This window comes from Aquarana catesbeiana, linkage group LG09 (genome assembly GCF_042186555.1).
Source record: "Aquarana catesbeiana isolate 2022-GZ linkage group LG09, ASM4218655v1, whole genome shotgun sequence".
NCBI lineage: Eukaryota > Metazoa > Chordata > Amphibia > Anura > Ranidae > Aquarana > Aquarana catesbeiana.
Window position 1 is genome coordinate 104298113 of NC_133332.1, and position 22830 is coordinate 104320942.

The 22830-nt window shown below is 37.6% G+C and overlaps 1 protein-coding gene across 3 annotated transcripts in view; it reads left to right on the forward strand.

Moving 5' to 3' along the window:
- The window catches only part of LOC141107985 (fibronectin type-III domain-containing protein 3A-like), a 140148-nt gene extending 118969 nt beyond the window's left edge, over positions 1 to 21179 (forward strand). For 2 of the 3 annotated variants that reach the window (XM_073599112.1, XM_073599113.1), the window contains exons 19-26: positions 299 to 474; positions 555 to 668; positions 5221 to 5370; positions 5468 to 5751; positions 6880 to 7092; positions 7937 to 8103; positions 8489 to 8610; positions 10852 to 21179. In XM_073599112.1, the coding sequence (XP_073455213.1) occupies positions 299 to 474; positions 555 to 668; positions 5221 to 5370; positions 5468 to 5751; positions 6880 to 7092; positions 7937 to 8103; positions 8489 to 8610; positions 10852 to 11169 (1544 nt within the window). In that variant the 3' untranslated portion in view covers positions 11170 to 21179. The remainder of the gene's footprint in view (positions 1 to 298; positions 475 to 554; positions 669 to 5220; positions 5371 to 5467; positions 5752 to 6879; positions 7093 to 7936; positions 8104 to 8488; positions 8611 to 10851) is intronic. The other variant, XR_012235993.1, reaches the window with a different exon arrangement.
- Positions 21180 to 22830: the final 1651 nt, after the last annotated feature.

Consider the following 22830-nt stretch of genomic DNA (forward strand, 5'->3'; position numbering starts at 1 on the left):
GGCCGCAATGTAGCCAGAGAACATGTATTTACTGAAAGAGAGTTGGATTTCTGCAATATGATGCCTTCTGGGCTTATTCAAGAGCTGTGACACATTAAAGCCCTTTATCTAAAAGTCCTGCTTTAGGAAATGTAGATGCTCCCAGAACCTCGGGTTCAACGTTTTACTAGGACCTTTGCATATTACACTGTATGCGTAATTTCTGAAAGTTGTACTTTATATATAATTGTTCTCTGTCTTATTGTGAATGGACAAGTGATAGTTAAACTGAGCTGAACAACTAATTATCTTATTACAGAGCCTCCAAGTTTGAATGGTGGGTCGGCAATAACCGCTTACACTGTAGAGATGTCAAAGACCGAACAGGAGGACCGTGGTGCTGTGTACCAAGGCCCTGATCTAGAATGCACCGTCGGCAATCTGCTACCTGGGCAGACTTATTGTTTCTGGGTAAAAGCTGCAAATAAAGCTGGGGTAAGGTTTAAAATAAAATAAACAAATAAGTCTGTACACCAATTAGATCTCTGTGATAATTTAATAGTTTTTCTTTGTAGAATGGGCCCTTTTCTGAAGCAGCAGCGTTCAGTACAGCACCAGGGCCTCCAGAGAGGTGTAAAGTTCCATTATTAATCTGCAAGAGTGCAAGTTGTGTGCTAGCAAGTTGGGAGGTGAGTATGTCTTGGCATTACATATACTTAATCCAAATATTAATTTAATATTTATTCTTCAGCCATGCTATTTCCTGTAATTAATGAAAACTGTTCTTAAATTCTATAAAATAATTCACAATATTAATCTTAAAGTTGTTGCAGCTCACAATAAAAAGACTACAATTATACACAAACTGATGATATTAATTACAATTGTAACTATTGTCACGCTTTGAATTATTGCAGTCAAAGGAGAATTCCAGGTATGAATATTTTATATGTGGTTACGTTGGTCCAGGGTGGACCAAAGTATCTATGCGTATACTATAACTGACTGATGCCCCTGGAAGCTGGCAATCCCTGACGTAAACACTGCTACTGCAGTGATCTCCACTCCTGTCTTACTTGCCCTGCCCCGCACAGCTGCATCATTGATTTACAGCAGTGGTCAGCAGCCGGCCCGCCGCTGCCACTTAATGTCTGGCCCGTCAGTGCACGTGATGAATTCACGTGCACCAGGACCGCGGACATTTTAACCCCTTCACGCCAACCGTTTGCAAATATGCGGCCGCAGTTCGTCCGGGCTCTCCCGTCCCAGCGACCAGCCAGCATGTCCGACTGCTGGCTGGAGACTTGAACGAAGCCGGAATCGGCTTCAATCGGGTCTCGGATCTAGTAACCCGGAAGCGATGTCATGACATCACTTCTGGTTTACAGGAGGCTTAAAGGCGCCGAATTAAAAAAAAAATTACAGTATTCATACAAGCCAAACTTGGCGTTTTGAATGCTTTTAAGTGCAAAGGAGGGATTTGGGGTCTTGTATACCCTAGATCCCTCCATAAAGAGTACCTGTCACTGCCTATTACTGTCACAAGGGATGTTTACATTTCTTCTGACACTAATAAAAGTGATCATAATTTTTTTTTCAAGGGTACAGTATAAAAAAACTGAGAAAAATAAAATAAATGTAAAGCACCCCAACTGTCCGTGCTTACACAGCTGGGGGGGACTGTGTAATTTAAAAGGGGCCAGAGGTGCAATGGGCTGTGTAATGTAAAGGCCCAGAGGTGCAGGGAGCTGTGTAATGTTAAGGGGGCCAGAGGTGCGGGGGCTGGTATCTTCATTCATTAGCAGGTGAATGAACGTACATTAAATCTGGCCCTTAAGTGAAAAAAGGTTCCTGACCCCTATTTACAGCGATCTGGGAATGAATGAACTACAAATCTCATCTGCCACTGTGGCAGACAGCTTGAACTATGAACACGATAATCGTTGCCCCTGCAGTTCATTGACTTTTCCTGCAGTTCTGTAACTGTCTGCCCATCCAGGGTTTGAGCAGATAGCTGTACTGCATGTCTGCATGAGCCTGATTTTGCACCCTTGATCCACTAATCACAGGTGCTATGTTTTGCAGGCCCCAGTGTAAAAAAAAAAATAATAGTAAAAAATGTACATTTTTGTTTGCTTGCAAAATCATGTGCATTTATTTATTTTTACTACAGGTGTCCTCATCTTTTAACATATTGTCCTTTGCTAGGCTCAAATATTCATATGACATGTGACTATTCTTTAGATCTCTTATGGATACCAGTACATGGGGCAATCCACCTAGGTAGTTTACTTTTTTAAAACATTTTATGTTTTGTAATATTTAAGAACAGATACAAGGGCATGTGCTAGGAGGTATGTATGTGTGGTTGTGTTGAGAAATGTTTTTTAAATTGCTATTGTGAAGTGTACCTTGATACATTTTGTTGTATGTATACAATGACAATAAAGTATCCTGTAATTTTAGGGAAGTAGATACTGCAAAAAACAATTTTTGATTTCTAAAACTGCTCATGTGATTAGGCTGTAGGGAAAGATGTTTCAGTAAACTTACACAGATTGAAGTAGCAGATCCTGCAGGCTAATAGGGTAAACCCCATCTGTTTATATTGCTACTTGAGGGAATTTATGGACTACTTTCTTACTTGGTTTGCTCCATTAAGAATTTGAATGGTTTTGCTAAATTTATCCTATTCGCTGTCTCCTTTTAAGTAATATATTACTTTTATATTTACAGTTTATTCTGCTAAACTCATTATACACCACTGTTTCCAAATATTAAGGGGATTAAAGGAAACCCATGCTGAAAGATTTGTGTAGACTTCTTTTGTTGACCTTTTGTCAAAATGCTAGTTTCCTGGCTGCCACGCTGACTAGAAGTTTTAGTGCTAAGTTGGGAAAGCTTAAAAGGATGAAAAAATGAATCCACACGTTAATGGATGTGTTCTTTTTCTATGTCAGCAACTCAGAAATGGATGCCTTTGACAACCAGGCAACTTAGTTTTCAGAAGGATGTAGACGATGGCAGTCTGCATATTTTTATTTAATCTAGGTTTCCTTTGGAAAAGTATTTTCCAGTTTAAAGTTGACCTTGTGCTTTGCCCATGCAGGCTAACCTAACTGTCACACTTCTCTGCAGCACATACATGCCTTCCTTGCACTCCTCCGCCACTTCATTAGGCTGAGTGTGCAGAGAAGAAGCCCCATTGTAAGCTCCAGGTCCACTAAAGACCCTTTCCCCATATGTGACAGTAGCTGTCTGACTGGCCTATCACCAAGTACCAGTGCTGTTACCACAGAGAAAGGGGATTAGGTCACATGCTCCCTTTTCTGCAGGCGGCCAGAAAGAATCGGTGGGTGTGAGCAAAGGTAAAGAAAATGTGTAGTTTGGGAGAGGGCAGTTAAGTAAACCTGTTGCTTTGCCCTACGTAGGGAAAGCACAGGTTTACTTTACAGAAGTCCTTTAACTATTTTGGCACTAGAGCAATGTTTTCAGTTTTTCACACATTTAAAAATCAGCATTTTGGTTATAAAATTATTTAAAACCTTCAGTACATTATATATACATTATATATTTTCTGACAGCAGAGGACCTGTACAATAAAAAGATGGTTGTTGCAATTTTTTGTCAAAGTACTTGGTCAACTGTTTATTAAACATATATATTCAGGAGAATCTATAATAAAATTAAATTTAGTGCTAACACACAATATTATACCCAATTGTTTTGTAAAATTATTAAAGATGAGGCTGTTTCAAGTAAATAGATATCAAACATTATCAACTTTTTAAGTAACATTTATCTCTGTGTGTACTTTCTTGGTAGCCGACAAAGTCCCATTAGACTCAACTCTTGTTAATTTAATATATCAAACATGTCAAGTCTTAAAATTGCTTGTGCCTGTGATATTGCAAAAAACACAGTACCCACAAAGCTCCTTCGGATGACACTTTAAAAGCCTTTACAACTCATCAGTTTAGAATTAATTGTGAGTTCTGGTGCTAGAATTATTGCTCTCACTCCATGGCAATACCTCACGTGTGGTGCAATCACAATTTACATACATGCATTTGCAGCTGTGTGGGGGTTACGTTTAATTTTTTTGGTTTGTTTGTTTGCTCTTTTTATATGTCCTATTGTAATTTCATCTTTTTTTTTTTAACCAATTGTAATTTCATCTTTTTTTTTTAACTTTACTGTTCTCAGATGGAGTTAACAAATCCCCATGTGATAGCATTGGGCAGGTGACAGTCGTTATAGAGACATTGGAAGTCTAATATACCAATGTCTCTTCTGCCCTCCAAAGCATCTAATGGAACAAATCTGCTCCTTTACATGCTTCCCTGGCTTTATCAGCCAGTAACTGTAGGCTCTTAAACCTAAGTGACAAAATAATTGTCACTTCTGTTTTCTTCCAGGCAGAGGAGATCAAGTAAATTGGTTGCTCCCACCTGCCATTTTGAAGCCCTGCAATGTGCTCCTGGGCTCCCGTTATGAGTCAGAAAGCCCAGCAACCACGCAGGGAGGTTGGGGGTTCACTACACCACCTGCGTGCACTGTGAAAGTTAAGGGGAGCTACACAGCCATCAGCTTTTGCCTAACCATTCACTCTTTGGATGTACGTAGTACATCCAAAGGGCTGAACTAATTAAAAATTATTCATATCTAGACTGAAAATGCAGACTTTTATAGTGAAAAGTCAGCTTTTAATTTGTTATGTGATCATACGTCCTGACAATGTCTATACAATGAAAAATGCTGAGCCCCTTTAATGCAGGTAATACTGGCAGGCAGATTTAAAAAAAAAAAAAAAAAAACACCAGTAAACATTAAAACAGTTGCAGCTAGTACCAGTACCTACATAAGACTTGATATTAGCTTCGAGTAATCCTCTGTTCAGCAGCAATGGTGTCATGGAGGGCTAGCACCAGGAACCATTCATACTTTGCTGCATGTGCCTGCAGTAAATGTGCTGCCAAGAGAAGAGGGCATTGAGCAGAGTGATGTACCATTGTGCATCTGCTCTTTTATTGTCCAGCCAGCATACTGGGGTGTATTCTTGAGGAAGCTGTGCTACTATAGAGGTTGGGGACATGCTTGTACTATCTGGAATGAGTGATTCTATCTCAAGATCAGCTTATCAAAATGACCCTTTAGGTACAACAGATTCCTTGAATCAGAAAATAAAAAAACATAGGGGTGAAACTTGTTTGATTTCTAACTCTCCCCTTTTACACGTAGGTTCCTGGATGTAATGGATCAGAAATTACCGAATACCGACTGGAGTGGGGAAGAATGGAAGGTTGTATGCAAGTACTTTATACAGGTTCATCTTCAAGCTATGATATCAAAGGACTTACACCAGCTACAACATATTACTGTCGAGTTCAGGTTTGTAGCGTACCGCCTGGTTAATAATTTTCTGCTAGAAATGTGGTTACTACATTTTAGTACAAAGTGTGAGGGTTTATTATGTTTTCTCTTATAGGCTGGCAACATAGCAGGCATTGGCCTGTTTGGAGACACTGCAGTTATTACTACACCACCATCGATACCTGCTGCAGTGGTTGATCTGCAGGTTGTTGATGAAGAGCTCCTGGAAACTCCTCTTCCTTCCTCATCAGAGTGCCTTGCTCTTCATTGGACAGAGCCATGCTGCAATGGGTCAGATATTATAGGATACACTATAGAATATGGAGAGAAGCAGCAGATCTCAGTGGAGAATGTCACTAGCTGTATCCTAACTAATCTTATCCCTGACCGCACTTACAGGTAACTTCCTATGGAAAACTTGGAACTTACAGTTTTTTTAATTGCCCCTAATTTGTCATCTATCCGTACTAAAATGCACAAAGAACTTTTTGCATTTCTGATTTGCCAAGTAGAAAATGTCTCATGTCCAACTGCATACTGCAGAACATATCTAAGTGAAATATTTATTATATACAATTCAGAAGAATCAACTTTTTTTATATAATAATGGTTCTGCTCATTGAGCGGTAATTTTGATCATTATTTTAGATTTGTGGATAAAGTAATCAGATAAACCAATTAGAGTGCAACAAACCTTTTTTTTTTTTTTTTTTTTTTGCCTAAGCAGGAAAAAGTATAAGGTCCGCTTAGCTTTCCCATGTAGTCTTCTTTTCTTGCACTACCAACTGGGTGCAGTGTGAAATAGATACCCAGAACTTTGGGTATGTGTGAGCAACTGAATTACTCCCTGGCTCGCATATGTCAGGGCAAGATGCCTGGCAATAGCCATACATGGTCAAGAGAGACTAAAGCACCTGGTAAATATGGTGCTTATGCAGGGACTTTTTTATTTTATTTTAGGATAGGGTAGAAAAGATTAGAAAGGTGCAAGTTTATGAATTTTATTCGGCAGATTTTCAGTCCCAGGAGCTTGGAAGACAAAAGTGCCACTCCACTGGTAAAGGTCCAGAAGAAATTATTTGTGTTTGAAAAGATGTTCTGACGGGTTAATGGGGGCTTCATTCAACAGGGCTGGAAAAATAGAGAATTAGAATCTGGACAGAGCTGAAGAATCTGCAAGACATTTCGTTGCTGAGTATTAATTATATTGGCTTTTTCAACTCTCATTGGGCTGCCAAACCTTCAGATCATATCAAAGTTTTCTCACGTCCCTTACCTGTGGAGTGGCATTTTTGTCCTCCAGGTACCTTCAGGAACGCAAAACTTAAACGCGGTTTTAACCCTTCCACTCGCCAAAAATTTACGTTGAGTTTTAATTGTAAATTGAACCTGTCCTTTAAAAACGAAACCAGTGTACAGACTAAATTGTTTTGCGATTTCTCAAAGTATTGCTCACGTTAACAATGTGATAAGGTGATCATTTATTATACTTTATATAACTGCATGTCATTTTTTTTTTCCCCTCAGAATACGAATTCAGGCCATAAACTTATTAGGATCGGGTCCTTACAGTTCCTATATTAAAGCCAAAACAAAACCTCCACCTCCAAACCCCCCTCATCTGGAATGTGTGGTCTTCAGTCACCAGAGCCTTAAACTAAAATGGGGGGATGGATCTAGCAAAGCTTTAGCCACAGAAACATCACTGTACAATTTACAAATGGAGGACAAACTAAGTAGGTGAGTAGAATGGCAGAGCTTTGCAGCTGATTAATGTGTACTTCACCTCTCTAATTTGTCTGCCATTAGTAGAGTATGTCCGCATGGTTACTGTTTAACAAGACCAAATTACCAGGCTTCAGTGATAGTTGCAGCTAATGGACAACAAATCAACTAATTAATCTTGCAACAGTCCACTTATGTTTGCTTATTACTTCCAGTATGTTGCATTTGTTCCTTTCCAAATTAGAACTAAACTTGCTAGTTCATAAGCAGTTTAATTTTCCTATAATGTATTTACAGACCAAGAAAAAGTCAATAACTGCTGAAATAGTTGGCCTTCAGTTACACTATCCAGTTCCCCAGCTTTTTGGGCACACTCAGCTTTAGGTGCCACCAGGGACTTCTGGAACTAGTTGGTCTACTTGCACTGCTAGCAAGTTTTCAGGATAATGACTTTCAATGATAAAGTAGGGAATCTCAAATGTACCATATAAGTGCTTTTTAAAATGTAGTGGTCCAAAGTAGAGCTGATGCAGATTTCAGGTAGGTATAAACCCTAACCTAATGACCGGATGACCAGATGTTATTTTAATGAAGGCTGAAGATTTGAAAATAATGAAAAACATTTGCATTTACATTAACATACTAAAGTCTATATGGGATTTTACTACCTGGGTTTTCATATATTTTTATACATTCATATGAAAGCAGGAGTCCTGTTGTTGTGGAGCTCTGTTAGCCCTAGAATTTCTGTTAATTGGATTGCTACATACACAATTATAATGTCATTAATTTAATTCCACTTGTGTTGCAATTGTGAACTGTAATAAACTACTTTGTATTAATGTGTTCTTTTTATCAGGTTTTATACAATCTACAATGGTCCCTGCCATACATACAAGGTGCAAAGACTAAATGAATCCACTACATATAACTTCAGAATACAGGCATATAATGAATCTGGAGATGGGTCATTTTCCGAAGTTTTCAGTTTTGCCACAACCAAATCTCTTCCTCCAGCATTAAAAGGTATTATCATTAGTGTGTTCTAATGGTTATTACCAAGTGAAATGTAATGCTTTTTAATGTGTTAATTTCATACTAGCTCATTATGCCTTTGTCCTGCAGGGTGTTTTTGTTTTTTTTTTTTTTTTTTTTTTTTTTTTTTTTAAGAGGGGGTTTAATTCCTCTTTAAAGCCTCTCAAAAGCTGCAAGTGCTTCAAGCGAGCTTTGTCATAGACTTCTAATACTACTTATAAATTTTGAAGCAAAGCAAACGCAAGGTGTAATCAGGACTGTAAGCTAACCATTTTATTTAGTGACGGGGCCTTGACGGGCGTTGAGGGAGCTTTAAAAAAGCATGTCCAATGCCATGTTTTGAAGCCTATGTAATAATCATCTTCTTGTTTTGCAGCACCTAGAATACAGCAGATTGACAGCAATTCTTGTGAAGTATCTTGGGAGCCTTTACAGCCAATGAGGGGAGATGCAATTGTTTACATCCTTCAGCTCACCAATGGAAAAGAGGTTGATCAGGTACTTGTTAGTTCCTTTAATGCGGATTATCTCATAGTCCTTATAATGGCTTTTAAAGCTTTACATTTTCATTGTAAATTATAGTGTATTTTTAATCTGTGTACATTTTTACATGCATGCCAAGCTGGTCCAGTAAAAGTGAGAACTGGGAGAAACTGTACTGAGAAGGTGCTTACAAGGATCGCCATATATTTATGTGGTTTAAACATCTTTCCCCAAAATAAAAGAAACAACGTAGCTGCAATTGCAGGGTTTGATTTCAATGTATTTGTTACTTATATGTAGGGCTGCAACGAACGATTATTTTCATAATCGATTAGTTGGCTGATTAATGTTTCGATTAATCGGTTAATAATCTTAATAAAAAGTGTGGTGTATAATTTAGTTAATACGTAAAGTTTAAAAAAAAAAAAGGCAATTTATTCTTGTATTTCTCTATGCAGTGGTAAATATAAATAACCAACTATATGGTTAGGGAGCAAAATCTCTAATCCACTCTGAGAATAACAGACTGAAGAGTTATTACTGTATATACTATTAGAGGAGATATACTGTATATACGATTAGAGGAGATATACTGTATATACAATTAGTGGAGATCTACTGTATATACTATTAAAGGGTGAATCTGGTAAATATAATCAGACTCAGAGATCAATTTTTTTTATTTAAAGAAAAAAAAGTTAAAGAGTGTTTTGCCGATTTTCAAACAGAACTGTAATATATGCTGGCCATACAAAAACAATGTCTTCCTTAAAAAAAAAAATGTAGTTTTAAGAACGTTCGTTCGGTTTCTCTAATCGTTAGTGGGGTCAAATCGACGTTAGTTTTCTACCACAGTGACAGGAGAATTTATAAATAATAGAAAACTTTTTTCAGACAGTGTATGTGGTTTTCGTTCAGAAATTACATTCATTTTAAAAACACAATGTTAAAAGCAAGTAAAAAATGTCAAACAACTTTCTTTCATTCAGCGAATGTACAAAGATCTTTCGTATAAATATTCTTGTCTGAAAATTGATATGTGTGTTCAGCATAAGGCTCAGTACACACCTATGCAGTTTGCTTTTGATCTGTTTCTGCAGTGCGTTTTGATTTTTGCGCACGTGATTTTGCTGCTATTTGCGTTTTTGCATTTTTTTTTGGCCAATTTGTTATTGGGTAGATTTAAAACACACATTGCTGCAAAAACACATTACATGCTTTTCTGCACCTTCTCCATTGAAGTATATTGAACCAAAAAAGCACTGTTTGGGTAAAAAAATAGTCCCTGACCCTTTCCAAATAGGCAGCAGCTGAAAAAAAGCATAGATGTGAATGTGTCCCATAGGAAAACATGTAAATGAATTGTAGTGCATTAATGCAAAAAGCACCAAAAAACACATAGGTGTAAACCAGGTCTAAGACGTTTAGTAACATAATGGGGTCAAAAAAATAAAATTAGCCCTTTTTTAGTACAAAAAAAGCAGATAATCGCTACTGTAAGGGGTTCATTTTTTACTGTGAATATAAAATATACAGTAGCGATTTGCTCTTTTTGTACTGTAAAGGGCTATTTTTTTTTTTTAATCCCATTATGTTACTGGCCGATTAATCGATTTATGAAAATAGTAATCGATTCATTTCATAATTGATTAGTTGTCGATTAATTGTTTCGGCCCTACTTATATGCAATTTATTTGTTAATTAAAGTCCATTTAAAATTATGTATGTATCTATCTAAAATTCCCCTGTCTGCAGAGTGGCAAAACTAGTGAGCAGCTAAGTCTCTCCACTTGTTATATGAAAGAATCAGCAAACTATGCAACAGAGATCGTTAGGGGGGTTGAATCGAGATTGCGATTAATTGTGCAGCTCTAATTGTCACTCTGTTAAAATAAGTGGAAAATCAATTGATCTACTAGTGGAGTTAATAAAACTATTCTGTTATTACTAAATCTTCTTTTTTTCCCAAATAAAAAAAAAAATGGCATACACAGAAGGATTGTATTACATAGACAGTAAGAAAAGAAAAGTAATTACATAGAAAAGTAATCCTATTGCTGAAGACAAATGAAATGAGAGACCTAGAGTATCATCGGTTGAGAAACCATGAAACCAAAAGACAGGCTGAATCTTATGAGTCATTTTTGCTTCTGCCCTTGGTTGCACTTTAAAGACACCATGCAAAAGATTAAGAAATTAGTATTATAGTTTCCTTTTTATAATGTTTCTAGTGACATTTCTTTCTTGTTTAATCAGGTATACAAAGGAACAGACACCTTGTACTCTTTCACAAACTTTCAGACAAACTGTGAATACCGTTTTAGAGTTTGTGCGGCACGGCAATACCAGGACACCAATGGATTGCAAGAATTGTGTGGTCCCTACAGCCCAAGCACCACATTCTCATCTCAAAGACAAGAGTTAGATCTGCCCTGTGCTAACACTGCATCAGATGCCATGAAAATCAAGAAGAAGCCTCTCAGCGATGAGCAGTTTGCCTTTTTGCTCCTCCTCGTGTTTGCCCTTGTTGCATTCCTCTTTGCCATCATCATCCAGTACTTTGTAATTAAATAGATTTTAAGTGCCGTGTTCCAGAGATAACTCCTAAAGATTTTTTTTTTTTTTCGATATTTATGTTTAATTATTCTAATTAAATTTATAGATGGAAATGATTGTATTATATATAAGTGCATTTCCATTCTTGCTGCTCACTCATTAAAAGGTTGGATTAGTAGAATCCTCCAATTTGTGGAACATAAAACATCATGCAACTCTTAGGGAACTGTACAATCCTGTGTTCTAGAGCCATGGTGTTAAATGCCTTAAAACAAACTCAAAGGTCAAGACGGTGCTCTTCGCTTATATAATGGACCATTTGCTTTAAAAGCACGTCCCTTTCAAATGTTCAGCTTTGCATGGCGTAACCTACAAAAAAAGGATTAGGTTTGTTACTTAAGTAACTGTATTTATGCTGACCTGTGGCCTTAGCAGAGAAGAGCTAAATCAAACTGCACCTTTATAAAATAGACATGGTAGCATTTACAAATATCTAAAATGTTGGATGAAGATTATTATGGTATACCGTTAGTTTTGCCTAGCAAATATTCTGCGTTGCACATCTTTTTTAATTTTTTTTTTTTTTTCTGCAAATGACAAATTCATTTATTGATAATTTTGTAAAGAAGTAAGCATAACATACCTTTGCATTCAGGTAAAAGTTTTTCATGCTTCTCCAATATGTAAAAGGTGTCATTGCTGCATGTATTTTGAGACAGTTGGCATTGTTTGTGTTGTGCAGCCTGTGGCGTTTTGGGTAAAATAAGGCTCACCAACACCAAAAGTTTCTTGCTGTACCTTATAGTGGAACGGCTAGTAGAAGATCACCAGTGTGTGTGGGATTAGAACTTCGTTTTTTTGGGGGGGGTTTTTTGTTGTTTCTGGTCCTTTTTCTTTATGTTTCGGTCTATAAACATTTTTGGGGAGTCAGTAAATCCATTGTAATAAATTGAAAATAATTTTCTATGAAACTCTTAGCAAGAGTACAATAAAGCGGGAGTCTACATTGAGTGTTTGCTAAATCAAAAGCAAAGTTAGTAATAACTTACCCCTTGGGAAAAAAAAAAAACAGGCCCCGCCCCCAATCCCCCACCCCCCGAATTTGGTGTTGCCAAGTCCTCTTGCTAACTGGCCACCTCCACTTTGTTGTCTTTCTGTGGCTGTTGTCAGTGTAAATGTTATAGTTATGAGGAGCATTTGAGAAGACTGTTACGAAGCACTGTGATTAATTTTTATTGAATTAATGAGACGTGGAGTTGTAGGGCTTGTTCACACTTCTGCGCTGTAAGCTGCATACAGTTTCATTGCGGGTCTAACACGAGTTTGTACATGCATTGTAGCATGTTTTTTTTTTTTTTTTTTTTTTTTTTTTAAATTAGCATTGGAGGAAGTTTTTTACACTTTTCTTTGTTTTTTTCTTAAGAGCAAAGTTTTTATGTTCATGTTGTGGATGCATGATACAAGCATTGTATGTACGCATTCATTTTTCTAGGCTTAATTGTGCTCCTTAACATGATCTAAGGCTGGCCATACATGTTCAATTTCTGGTATAATTTTCCTTTAGATTTACCAAAAACCATATAATATGAGGTCAAAACTAAACTTTCAATTGTATCCAATTAGGCAGGCCCTTGAGATACTTAGTTTAAGGTAAATCTAAAAGAAAATTGAACAAGAGAATTGAACATGTATGGTCAGCCTAAGGCATATACAGTTGTTGACAGACAGCATTGCAGTGCTGTGATCTACCTCCATTCACTTCAGTTTATTTTTTTTAGTGTCCTCTGGTTTACATGCTGTGGAGGCATGCATGAACTGCAGGGATCCGCATAAGTGTCAACAAGTGAAAGCAAGCGTTTAGTACTGGGACTGCTGGCTTTTTTATATAGTTACATAGTTAGTAAGGTTGAATAAAGACACCAGTCCATCCAGTTCAACCTGACTGAGTGTGGGTGCGTATCTACAATCATCCCTATTTATTTAAGGTACCCATAAAGCGCTGCCAATTCACGCAGCGCTCCACACATACATCGTACACCCACATTGGTCCCTACCCTCAAGGGGCCCACAATCCAAGGTCGCCAACTCACATTCATATACTAGGGCCAATTTTTGAACAGAAGCTAATTAACCTACCAGCATGTCTTTGGAGTGTGGGAGGAAACCAGAGTACCCGAAGGAAACCCACGCAGGCACAGGGAGAACATGCAAACTCCAAGCAGGTAGTGTCGTGATTGGGATTTGAACCAGTGATCCTTTTTACTGCTAGGCGAGAGCGCTACCCACTACACCACTGTGCTGCCCTAAAAGCTTATAGCTTATGTAGTCTGCCACAAGCGGGGTACTAAGAAAAGTATAATGTGTCTTAGTTAAATTGTGTAGTTCATTTTTTTTTTTCTGTATGACTAAAGTGGAGATGGATTGAAACCCCCTATTAGTTTACATTTGGCTACTTGTATCACACAGGGACGATTTAGCTTCACTTCCTGTGCTGGAATTGCAACAGGAAATGAAAGAAAAGATTCACTGTAAATTGAGCAGAGTTTACCTCGTAGATGTCACCAGTACATTTGTCCCCATGGGATGATTAACCCTTTTGGTGACAGCTTTAACAGTTTGGATCCCTCCCCCTATTTGTCTTGATGACAATGGTCAACCACTTCAGCCCCAGAAGGGTTTACCCACTTCCTGACCAGGCCATTTTTTGCGATACGGCACTGCGTCGCATTAACTGACAATTGCACAGTCATGCAATGCTGTTCACAAACAAAATTGATGTACTTTTTTCCCCACAAATAGAGCTTTCTTTTGGTGGTATTTGATCACCTCTGCGGTTTTTATTTTTTGTGCTATAAACAAAAAAATCCTGACAATTTTTTGAAAAAAAAAAATGTTTACGTTTTGCTATAATATCCCCAAAAAAATAAAAATAAAATTTCTTCATCAGCTTGGTCCAATATGTATTCTACATGTTTTTGGTAAAAAAAAAAGTCTACAAGATAGGGGATAGATTTATGGCATTTTTTTTGTGGGACTGCGATGTGGCGGACAGATCGGACACTTTTGACACTTTTTTGGGACCATTGACATCTATACAGCGATCAGTGCTATAAAAATGCACTGATTACTGTGTAAATGTCACTGGCAGGGAAGGGGTTAAATGTGTTTCCTGGGAGGTGTTTCTAACTGGGGGGGGATGGGACTGACTGGAGGAGGAGAGAGATCGATGTTCCTGATCAATAGGAACAGCAGATCTCTCTCTCTTCCCCTGTCAAAACAGGGATCTGTCTGTTTACATTGACATCCCCATTCTGGCTCTCTGTGGCGTGATCGCGGGTGGCCAGCGGACATCGGCTCCAGAGTCATGCTGCGGGTGCGCGCGTCTCCAACAGCTCTTAAAGCGGGCAACGTACACCTACGGCGGTTTGCCAAATATGCTGCAGAAATCTCCCTCCACTGAGTCTGGCTGCAACCATTTTAACTGTGGACAGCTGAAGCTGCTGCCTGTTCGCTTCCTGGATTTAAACAGACACACAGAGGGAGAGAGCTGCACATGATGTCATAAGCCAAGGCTTTTTACTAGACAAGAAACAGGAAGTGGGCTGTATAAGGTATTTACTAGCAGAAAAAAAATTTTTTACTATCCAAAGTTAAAACAAGGGCAGAAGATTTAATGGATGGAAAGATGAAAAAATTACTGAAGTTCCGCTTTTGAAGTGCTTTTAGATTAGGTTGAATAACACCCCCATTAACGTATTAAATAGCTGTTACACTTACCTATATGTGTCTCTTCAGAGCCTGTTGGAAGTCTGGTGCATTCTGGGTTTGCCAGTAGAATATCATAAGTGATAAGCATGTTAACCAGGATATGAATTGCTCACATCCTTATGGATAGAAATGATCACAGGGTATTGCAGACATTTTAAAAGGAGCTTATTGCAGAATCTATACATGTGTCAACATGAAAGTGTAAGGTAGTATTACATGATGTCTATAAAGGCTTTAGTTCAGTATGTTTTGTTTAGGTAATAGGTCTGTTTAGTACCTTCTGTTGTCGATACGTCACTCACTGCTAATTGAAGAGTCGAAACTGTGTTAGAAAAATAGCATATAAAACGGACTTTTGAATACAAGGGCCATTCACAGCTGCAAACAACTGAGCACCAGACATACTCTGTAATCTGCTCTGTGCTCTAAAATTTTATATATTAAAATTTAAAGACCCTTTTGTGACCCTTCTAAATGCAACTGTTCTAGTCCGTGCAGGACTCTAATTTACAGTAAGGAAACCGGCACATTGGCTCAGAGAATTGGATATTAATAACATGGGGAAAAAAAACCTTAGCATTCACCCTAACCACAAAGAGAACTACAACTACCTTTTGTTTTAAGGTAAAACAAGCCGTTCACATGGTTTACTAACAAGAAAGTAGTATATCCCTTTAACAAAGTTCTTTAACTGAACATGGGGATCGCCACCTTTTGAAATGGCTTGTTTTTTAGGCTAGAGCTTTGGACATACAGAGAATTTTCACTGTTGCTAACCTGGAACAGGCTGTTCAGGGCAGTGAAAACTGCAGTTCCAAAAATGTTGAAATGCTTGGATTGGAGAGGTTGGCATTGGCAAGCCCAAGTGTTTCCTTCAGTGAATACAGTAGGTTCCAAGGCTGTTATGGTTTGATGTCACTTATATTTGGTCTTGCTGACTTCTATTTTCTTGTCACATTTTTAAAGAATAAGTGCACTTTCAGACACTGCACTTAATCTGTTTGCTTTAAGCAGATTCCACCTCCCTCTCCAGAGATGCACACATACCTCGATCAGAAAGCTGTGGCCTCAGGGAAATGTTTACATCCCACGCTGCAAGTCCTCTGTCTTCTGACCTGTGAGGTTCCATAGACTGACCTGCGAGTCCCATAGTCTTCTATAGGGGTTTACTGTACAGGTGTGACCAGAAGACTGAGGACTTTTAATTGAAATCCAAAGTCCTCTGAAAATACAAATCAAGGGGTGTGTCATATATGCACCTGTCAAAAGTGCCTACTATACCTTCCCTTGCTGCCTTCTCACCCTATTTATATACGCTGTACTAAAGCTTCCATGAATGGAGGACAGGCAGGTGAATGAAAGGTCTGCCTCCTCCATTCATAGAAGGTTTTTCATTAGTGGAAGCTATAGTACAGCTTCTATGAATGGAGGACGTGGTCAAAAAGCACAGGTATTATTGGTACTCTTGACAAGTATATATGTAAGGTCCCTTGGTTCGTATAATCACCACAGAAATATTACTGCGGTAGAGAGTGGGGGGGGGGGGGGCAGAGGATCACAACTAAACCCACAGTCAGCAGCACAAGGAACACTTTGCATTGATTGTAAGATGATTGCATTGATTTTTTTTTTTTATATATCAAACTTTGACTTTGACAAGTTTTTGCAGATTTCACGTATCAAATAACTTGACAAGCCTCATATGCATTCGGGTACATTTTCTGCAGTTGTAAGAGTTAGGCCGGCCATAGATGGTGTGAATTTCTTTCCTGCAACCATGGATTGCAGAAGAGAAATGTGCATGATTCCCCGGTCAACACAGGTAGTGTTGACGGGAATCCCTCCTGCTAAGCAATTGGTTTCTCCCGGCGGAGGGGGTGGGCAGGGGAAACTGTCCCCACCGGGAGAAGATTGATTATACCTAGTGTCAGTAGCAGCCGCTTGCAATAATCGCAAGCAAATCCTGCAGGCTGGTTGTGTACCCAATTTGATCGACCGATCAACTTGGTATATTCAGCCTGCCTATTAATGGTTCAAATCTTGGCCGGTTCCTGCTGAGCTGCTTGAGATTCAAACAATTTATGGCCAGCCTAACTACAATTTCCTTGTTTTAATATACTCTGACATTATTTGATTTTGTATTTATTTGTTTAGGACAGGGTTGGACAACAGGCAAGGAAATAGGGAATATGTCCTCTTTATTGATAGAAAAAGGTGTATCAGCTACCACACTTTTAAACTTTTTGGATTTGTCCAACCCAGCCTTAGTACTTGCAGAACATTTTTTTGTTTTGTTGAACGTATAGAAGAATTGAAACACCTGTTCGTTTTTTGTTTTTTTGCTCCCTGTCTTCCTTTTGGAAAACGCACACCTTTTCTTTTTGTGCTGACACCATTGTCTCTGAAATTGAAAGGGATGGGAAATCCAAAAATTTACAGTTGCCTGCAGAGCAAAAATGGAAAAGAAATCTTACAATGGGCACACCTGTTTTGGTGACAACTGTCCAAGCAGGGAAGAATTCCCCTCACTTTCTGTATCTGGGGCAGGAAGTGAAGGGAAAGTTTCCCAAGGGGACATAAAGCAACCCATCTCTATTGAAAACTAAAATAAAAAAGTGTTGGCTATACTCAAACTTTAATCTGAAGAATGGTTATCTATGCATTAACCTTGTGGTCCAGATTTTAATTGCAGTCTGTTGTAACCCGTGAAAATTCCAGATTATCTGAAATAAATCAAAGCAGTGCTGCCTGTACCTTTTAATAGGAGCCAAGAATGCTCTGCAGGGCAGACTTTTATGGCGCTAATTCCTAGTGAATAGTGGCATTATGTTAGTGGAGCCTGCAGACCAACACTGATTTAGATGGTGGGTATGCCTTTATAAAGTTTCTAAAGCATATTTAAACCCAAAAAGAGAAAGTAATATTGCTGTTTGCCAGTCATTAGATTTAGTGGCTGTTTTGTTTGTTTTTCTTCTGCTTTTTTTTTTTTTTTTTTTCACCTGGTAATCTTGCAGTTAAAACACTTCCTGTCCTTGTCTTCAAATATGTCTGCCTTTGTTCATCTCCACTGCATGCAAGATAGGCAGATTAGTAATTTACAGAAGAGAGAGACATTCATTTTTTTTTTTTTTTCAATGCTTCAGTTCAACTCGCAGGAAATTACAAGGACACTGCATTTTTAGCAAGATCAACAGGTACTTGCTGAAAAAGTTATCTTAAAAACTATTGCAGCCACCACATCTAGGAACTAGTAAACTATATAATGTGTTTTTGTTTGTGGGTTTAATTATCCTTTTTCATCTTCATGTATGCAACATTGTTAACTTAAATGTTGTGTACTGCATTGGCTACACTGATTAAAACTACCTGCCAGTTTATGTACTATTAATTTAAGCATTAATTGTTCAATTTCCATAGCTGAGTGTAATTTTCCTACAGAATAATGCTTGTACCACTGCAGTATAATTGACATTAAGATCCTTCTCTATACCTGGACTTTGTATCTGTTTTTATTGTTTTGACCTGCTTTGCATTTCATTCATGTGCTAGAAAATGTCTAAAATGTCTGTGCTTCTCAAGAATATATTGCAGCACTTTCTGAAAAAGCACAGATGTATCTTCTTGGAGGAAAAAAAGTGCATTTATTATAAATGTTACACTATTTGGCTCAAACTGAGCAAATGTTTTTATATTGTCTGTAATCTAAAAAAAAAAAAATATTAAACCGCACGTTTTTTTTAAGAGTTGCCCATATTATGTATTATCTACTAACCTAAATATTTTTACATATAAGATGTTTTTGTAAGAAATTATCATGCTGAAAATATATAAATATATATATAAATATACATTCCATCACTTTATATTTGAGATTTTTTTAATCTCTCAGTGTATTTTTTTTTTTTTTTTATTTAGAATGCTTTATATTGGTTTTAAAACACAGATTACAACTGTGTTAGCATAAGTTGCATAATGTTAAAATTATGTTTCAAGAAATTATAACTGAGGTCAGACTCCTCACTTTTATAACATATTAAAAAAAAATGCAGTTCTACAATGAAATTATTTGTAGATTAAAGGTTGTAGTGTTAAGAACTGAATGCTAGTTATATTTGTCTGGGACAGTCTTACTGACCGAAAACATATGCTAAAGAAAAATCTGTATTTATGTGCATTGGTTGAAACATATTAAATGGTTTATGTATTTGTTTCATGTCAATCTATGAATATTCCTGCATATCATTTCATGTATGAAAATTTTATAGAGACGTGTATTGCCACTTTCTTTACAGTAGATGTATGGTGCAATCTAAAAAAAAAAAAATGAAAACTTTTTCTCCACAAATATACTCTTTGTATGGTATTTTATTTATTTTTGATTTTTAACATCATAAAAAGTGTAACGTTTAAATGTACTGTCACCTGTAGCATAAACAAATACTGTCTCAAAGTGAAAATCATTTTCAATCTTATATAAGCATTTACTAACTCTACTGTGATGTTCCATCTTGTAAGGAACGCGTTCAATACATTTTGTATGTGTCTGTGTGCGTGTGTGTATGTCAGTCTATGCATAAGTTTTGTACACACATCAATCTCTTTAGTCTACAGGCATGTTTACAATTATTCCATTTTTTGTTTTTACATTTTATATTTAAATTTGCTATATTTCCATTGCCAAAGGCTTCTTTTTTTCTTTAGAAAACGTACATTTTGACAACCCACCTGAAGCATTAGTTTTTGTTGTTTTTTTTTTTTTTTTTTTTTTTTTATATATATATAGATGTTCATAAATAATTACATTTCAGTTTTTAGTATGCATTTTTAAACAAATCAATATTATTCAAAAAAATAAAAGCTGTTACTGATTACATTAGCACACTGCCATTCATTTATACTGGATATCAGTGGCCACATTTGTTAAGTGATGGACTGGGATACATATTTTCTGTATTTTACAAAGAGAGAATTCTGCAAAAAAAAAATCTTTTAGTAAATATAGAAACATTTAGTCCCATTTTGATCTTAGTAAATCTGGTTTAGTTTTTTCATTTACCGGTTATTATACATTCCAAATTTATGTACTTTAGTGGTGTTCTTGTTAGATATATGTTGCTTTGTATTTTTCATTGTAATATTGGGTATCTTTGACAATATAAAGATACCTTGCATATGTATTACTAAATTGTTACTATAAAATAGATAATATATTTAATGTCTAATAAAAAAGTATAAAAACCGTTATGCAAAATGTTTACCTATTTTAATTTTGTAATTTATATTAGGGTTTTTGTTTTTTTTGTTTTTTATCCATAAAATACAAGAAATTATTTATTTTTAACAAAAACCTAAAGCCTATTTAAACCCAAGAACATAGATGTGGTGGCTGCATTATGCTGGCTTCACATCACTCTGGGACATTAAATGAATGGGCTGCTTAATCCAATTAGGCTGCCAATGTAACCGAGCAGATGAAGAATGTACCTGCAGTTTTTTGGTTTGTTTTTTTATGTAGACCACCAAACCGGAAAGTGCATTTGAGTGTTGCGGGCCGCTAAAACACGTGCAGTGAGAAGTCATTTGAAATGAATAGGAACATATGTAACATTTGTTGCTGCACTGCATAGGTGTGAAGCTCATTAGGCTTTTCTTTCTACCTGGAGATTGTGCCAGTGACACATTTATTGTGTTCCTAGCGCTCAGTCACTGTACTGTTTGGAATAGCATCTTTGACCTAAAAAAAGTATGTTAGGAATACAAAACACCTCCCCAGTACATAATGGGAGGTGTTCTGTTGTTCAGAAGGAACTGTTAACAATTAACTGATTACTAGCAGAAATCACAGGAAGTTATTGCTTCAAAAGATTTATGGTAGTTTTTATTAAAAAAAAAAAAATTGCAGCACTTACTGAACAGATATGAGAAAATTGCAATTGTTTATTTGTATACTGTATCAGGATAAGATGAGACAGGACTACTTTACACCTTCAATCTCCTTTCACCATAACATAGAGAGATGGGCTTCTGTGGTCCTTGGAGATAACTAGAAGTAATGTAATTGATGAGAATGCAGCACAGGATGGTATTAACTGGCAAGATTTCTGGCAATGTTAACAGGTATTTTTTGAATAATCAATGCAATTAATTGACTAATACATTTTAGAACTGTTTTTCTGCCTGTGGAGATGTTTTTTCCTAAATATAAATTCATATGTAGAGAATTTGTGGTTTTATGATCTGAATAAAAATGGCGTAACTTTTGCACTGTCATTGTGATAATTATAGTCACAGTTGACCTCAGTAACTTTGCTATGCTTTCTACCTTAACTCTTGAATTGGCAAAAATTGACAATTTCATTGTATTGCCTTATGATGTTTTAATAATACTGAGGTTTTTTTTCACTCCTAACAAGTTTTCCCAAATTGTGCTGGCACCTCCTCCAACAGGAATAGGAAGCGCATGCCAAAAAATAAAGCCTTGTACACCCTGCTAGTTTTTTTTTTTCGTTCAACCCAGCGGCTGAATGGAAAAAAACTGACAGCTTTACTTAATAATCCGATGTTAGTACAGCGATCTGCACTGCTGCTCTATTGTGTTTTTCCAGAACACTCTTGTCAGCGCTTTCAGCCATTGGCTGAGAGTGCTGATCAGGAGACCTTTTTCGTTTATGTCCCATTCGGCCGGCTTCTATCGGGCCAGCTGCTGTACACTTGTGTCAAATGTCCAATTGTTGCCCCACATTTGGCCTGTGTGTACGTGGTTTAAGGAAGTCCTTCTGCCGAACTTGCAAGTTATTGTGTTTTCTCCTTCTGGATGAGATGCCCTGCTTGGAACCTGGTGAAAGGCTTATCTCAGGATTTTTGCCTGCTGTCCTCCACTCAGTCCCCTTTGCCTCACCCTACTTGATGGTGTGGGGTTCTTGCCTCCCAGTCCTTTTCTCTTTACTGGCAGGAAAAGGTCTGAGCCCACTCCCTTTTCAGTGCCTGAGGAAGGCCAGTACTGGGAGGTGGATTACCCCCTTGGTGGACTGCCTGGGGCTTGTGTGATTTCCTTCTGGCAACAGTAAGGGAACATTCCTGCTGGGTAGATGCACCAGGTTGAGTTTACTTGACCAGAGGCACTGGGCACCAAGTCTGGGTGGGATGATGTTGCCTGAGCACACCAGCTCCTCTCCTGGTTCTGGGGTTGAGAAAGTGCAAGGAAAAGTGGGCTTGCTAGCCTCTTCTGGGCAAGTCTCATAGGGAAGGTGGTCCAAACGCTAGATAACAATTTTTTGAGCTTTCTCCAGCTATGATCAACTCAGGAGTAGACAGAATCTCCAGTGTTGACAGGCACCTGTGGCACCAGCAAAATGAAGGTAAGCTTTTGTGCTACTATTCCCCCTCCCAGGAGGTTTGTGCAGGTAAGGTTATCATGGAGGATCTTTGCAGCGGATGTTTTTTCACCCAAAGATCTCCCAGATTAAATGGATAGTTCACCTTTACAAAAAACTGCTTTGAGGCACACCTTGCCTGTATAGTTAGTTTTCTGGTAAAGGTGAACCAACCCTCTTAACTTTGGTCAAAGTTGCACAGTTTGTATCTATAGGCTCCCCTTGCCTGCATAGGCAGCTTTTGATAAATGTGAACTAACCCCTTAATGGTACAGACTGTTAAAGTGACCAGATGAAATTTAGGCACTCCCTATGGAATGGTGGGTAGGGCTTGTAACTTGAACCTATGTACAGGGGTCAGAAGTATGTAATGTACAGTGTGTAGATGCCAGGAGTGGGTAACAGAGTGTAGGGGTCAGGATAAACAGGATAAAGCAAGGTACACAGTGTAGGGGAGGGATGTGACTAAATCATAGGCCCCATAGAAAAATGTTTATGGGGCCCTTTGCTAAACTGATGGAAAAAAGCCATTGAACAA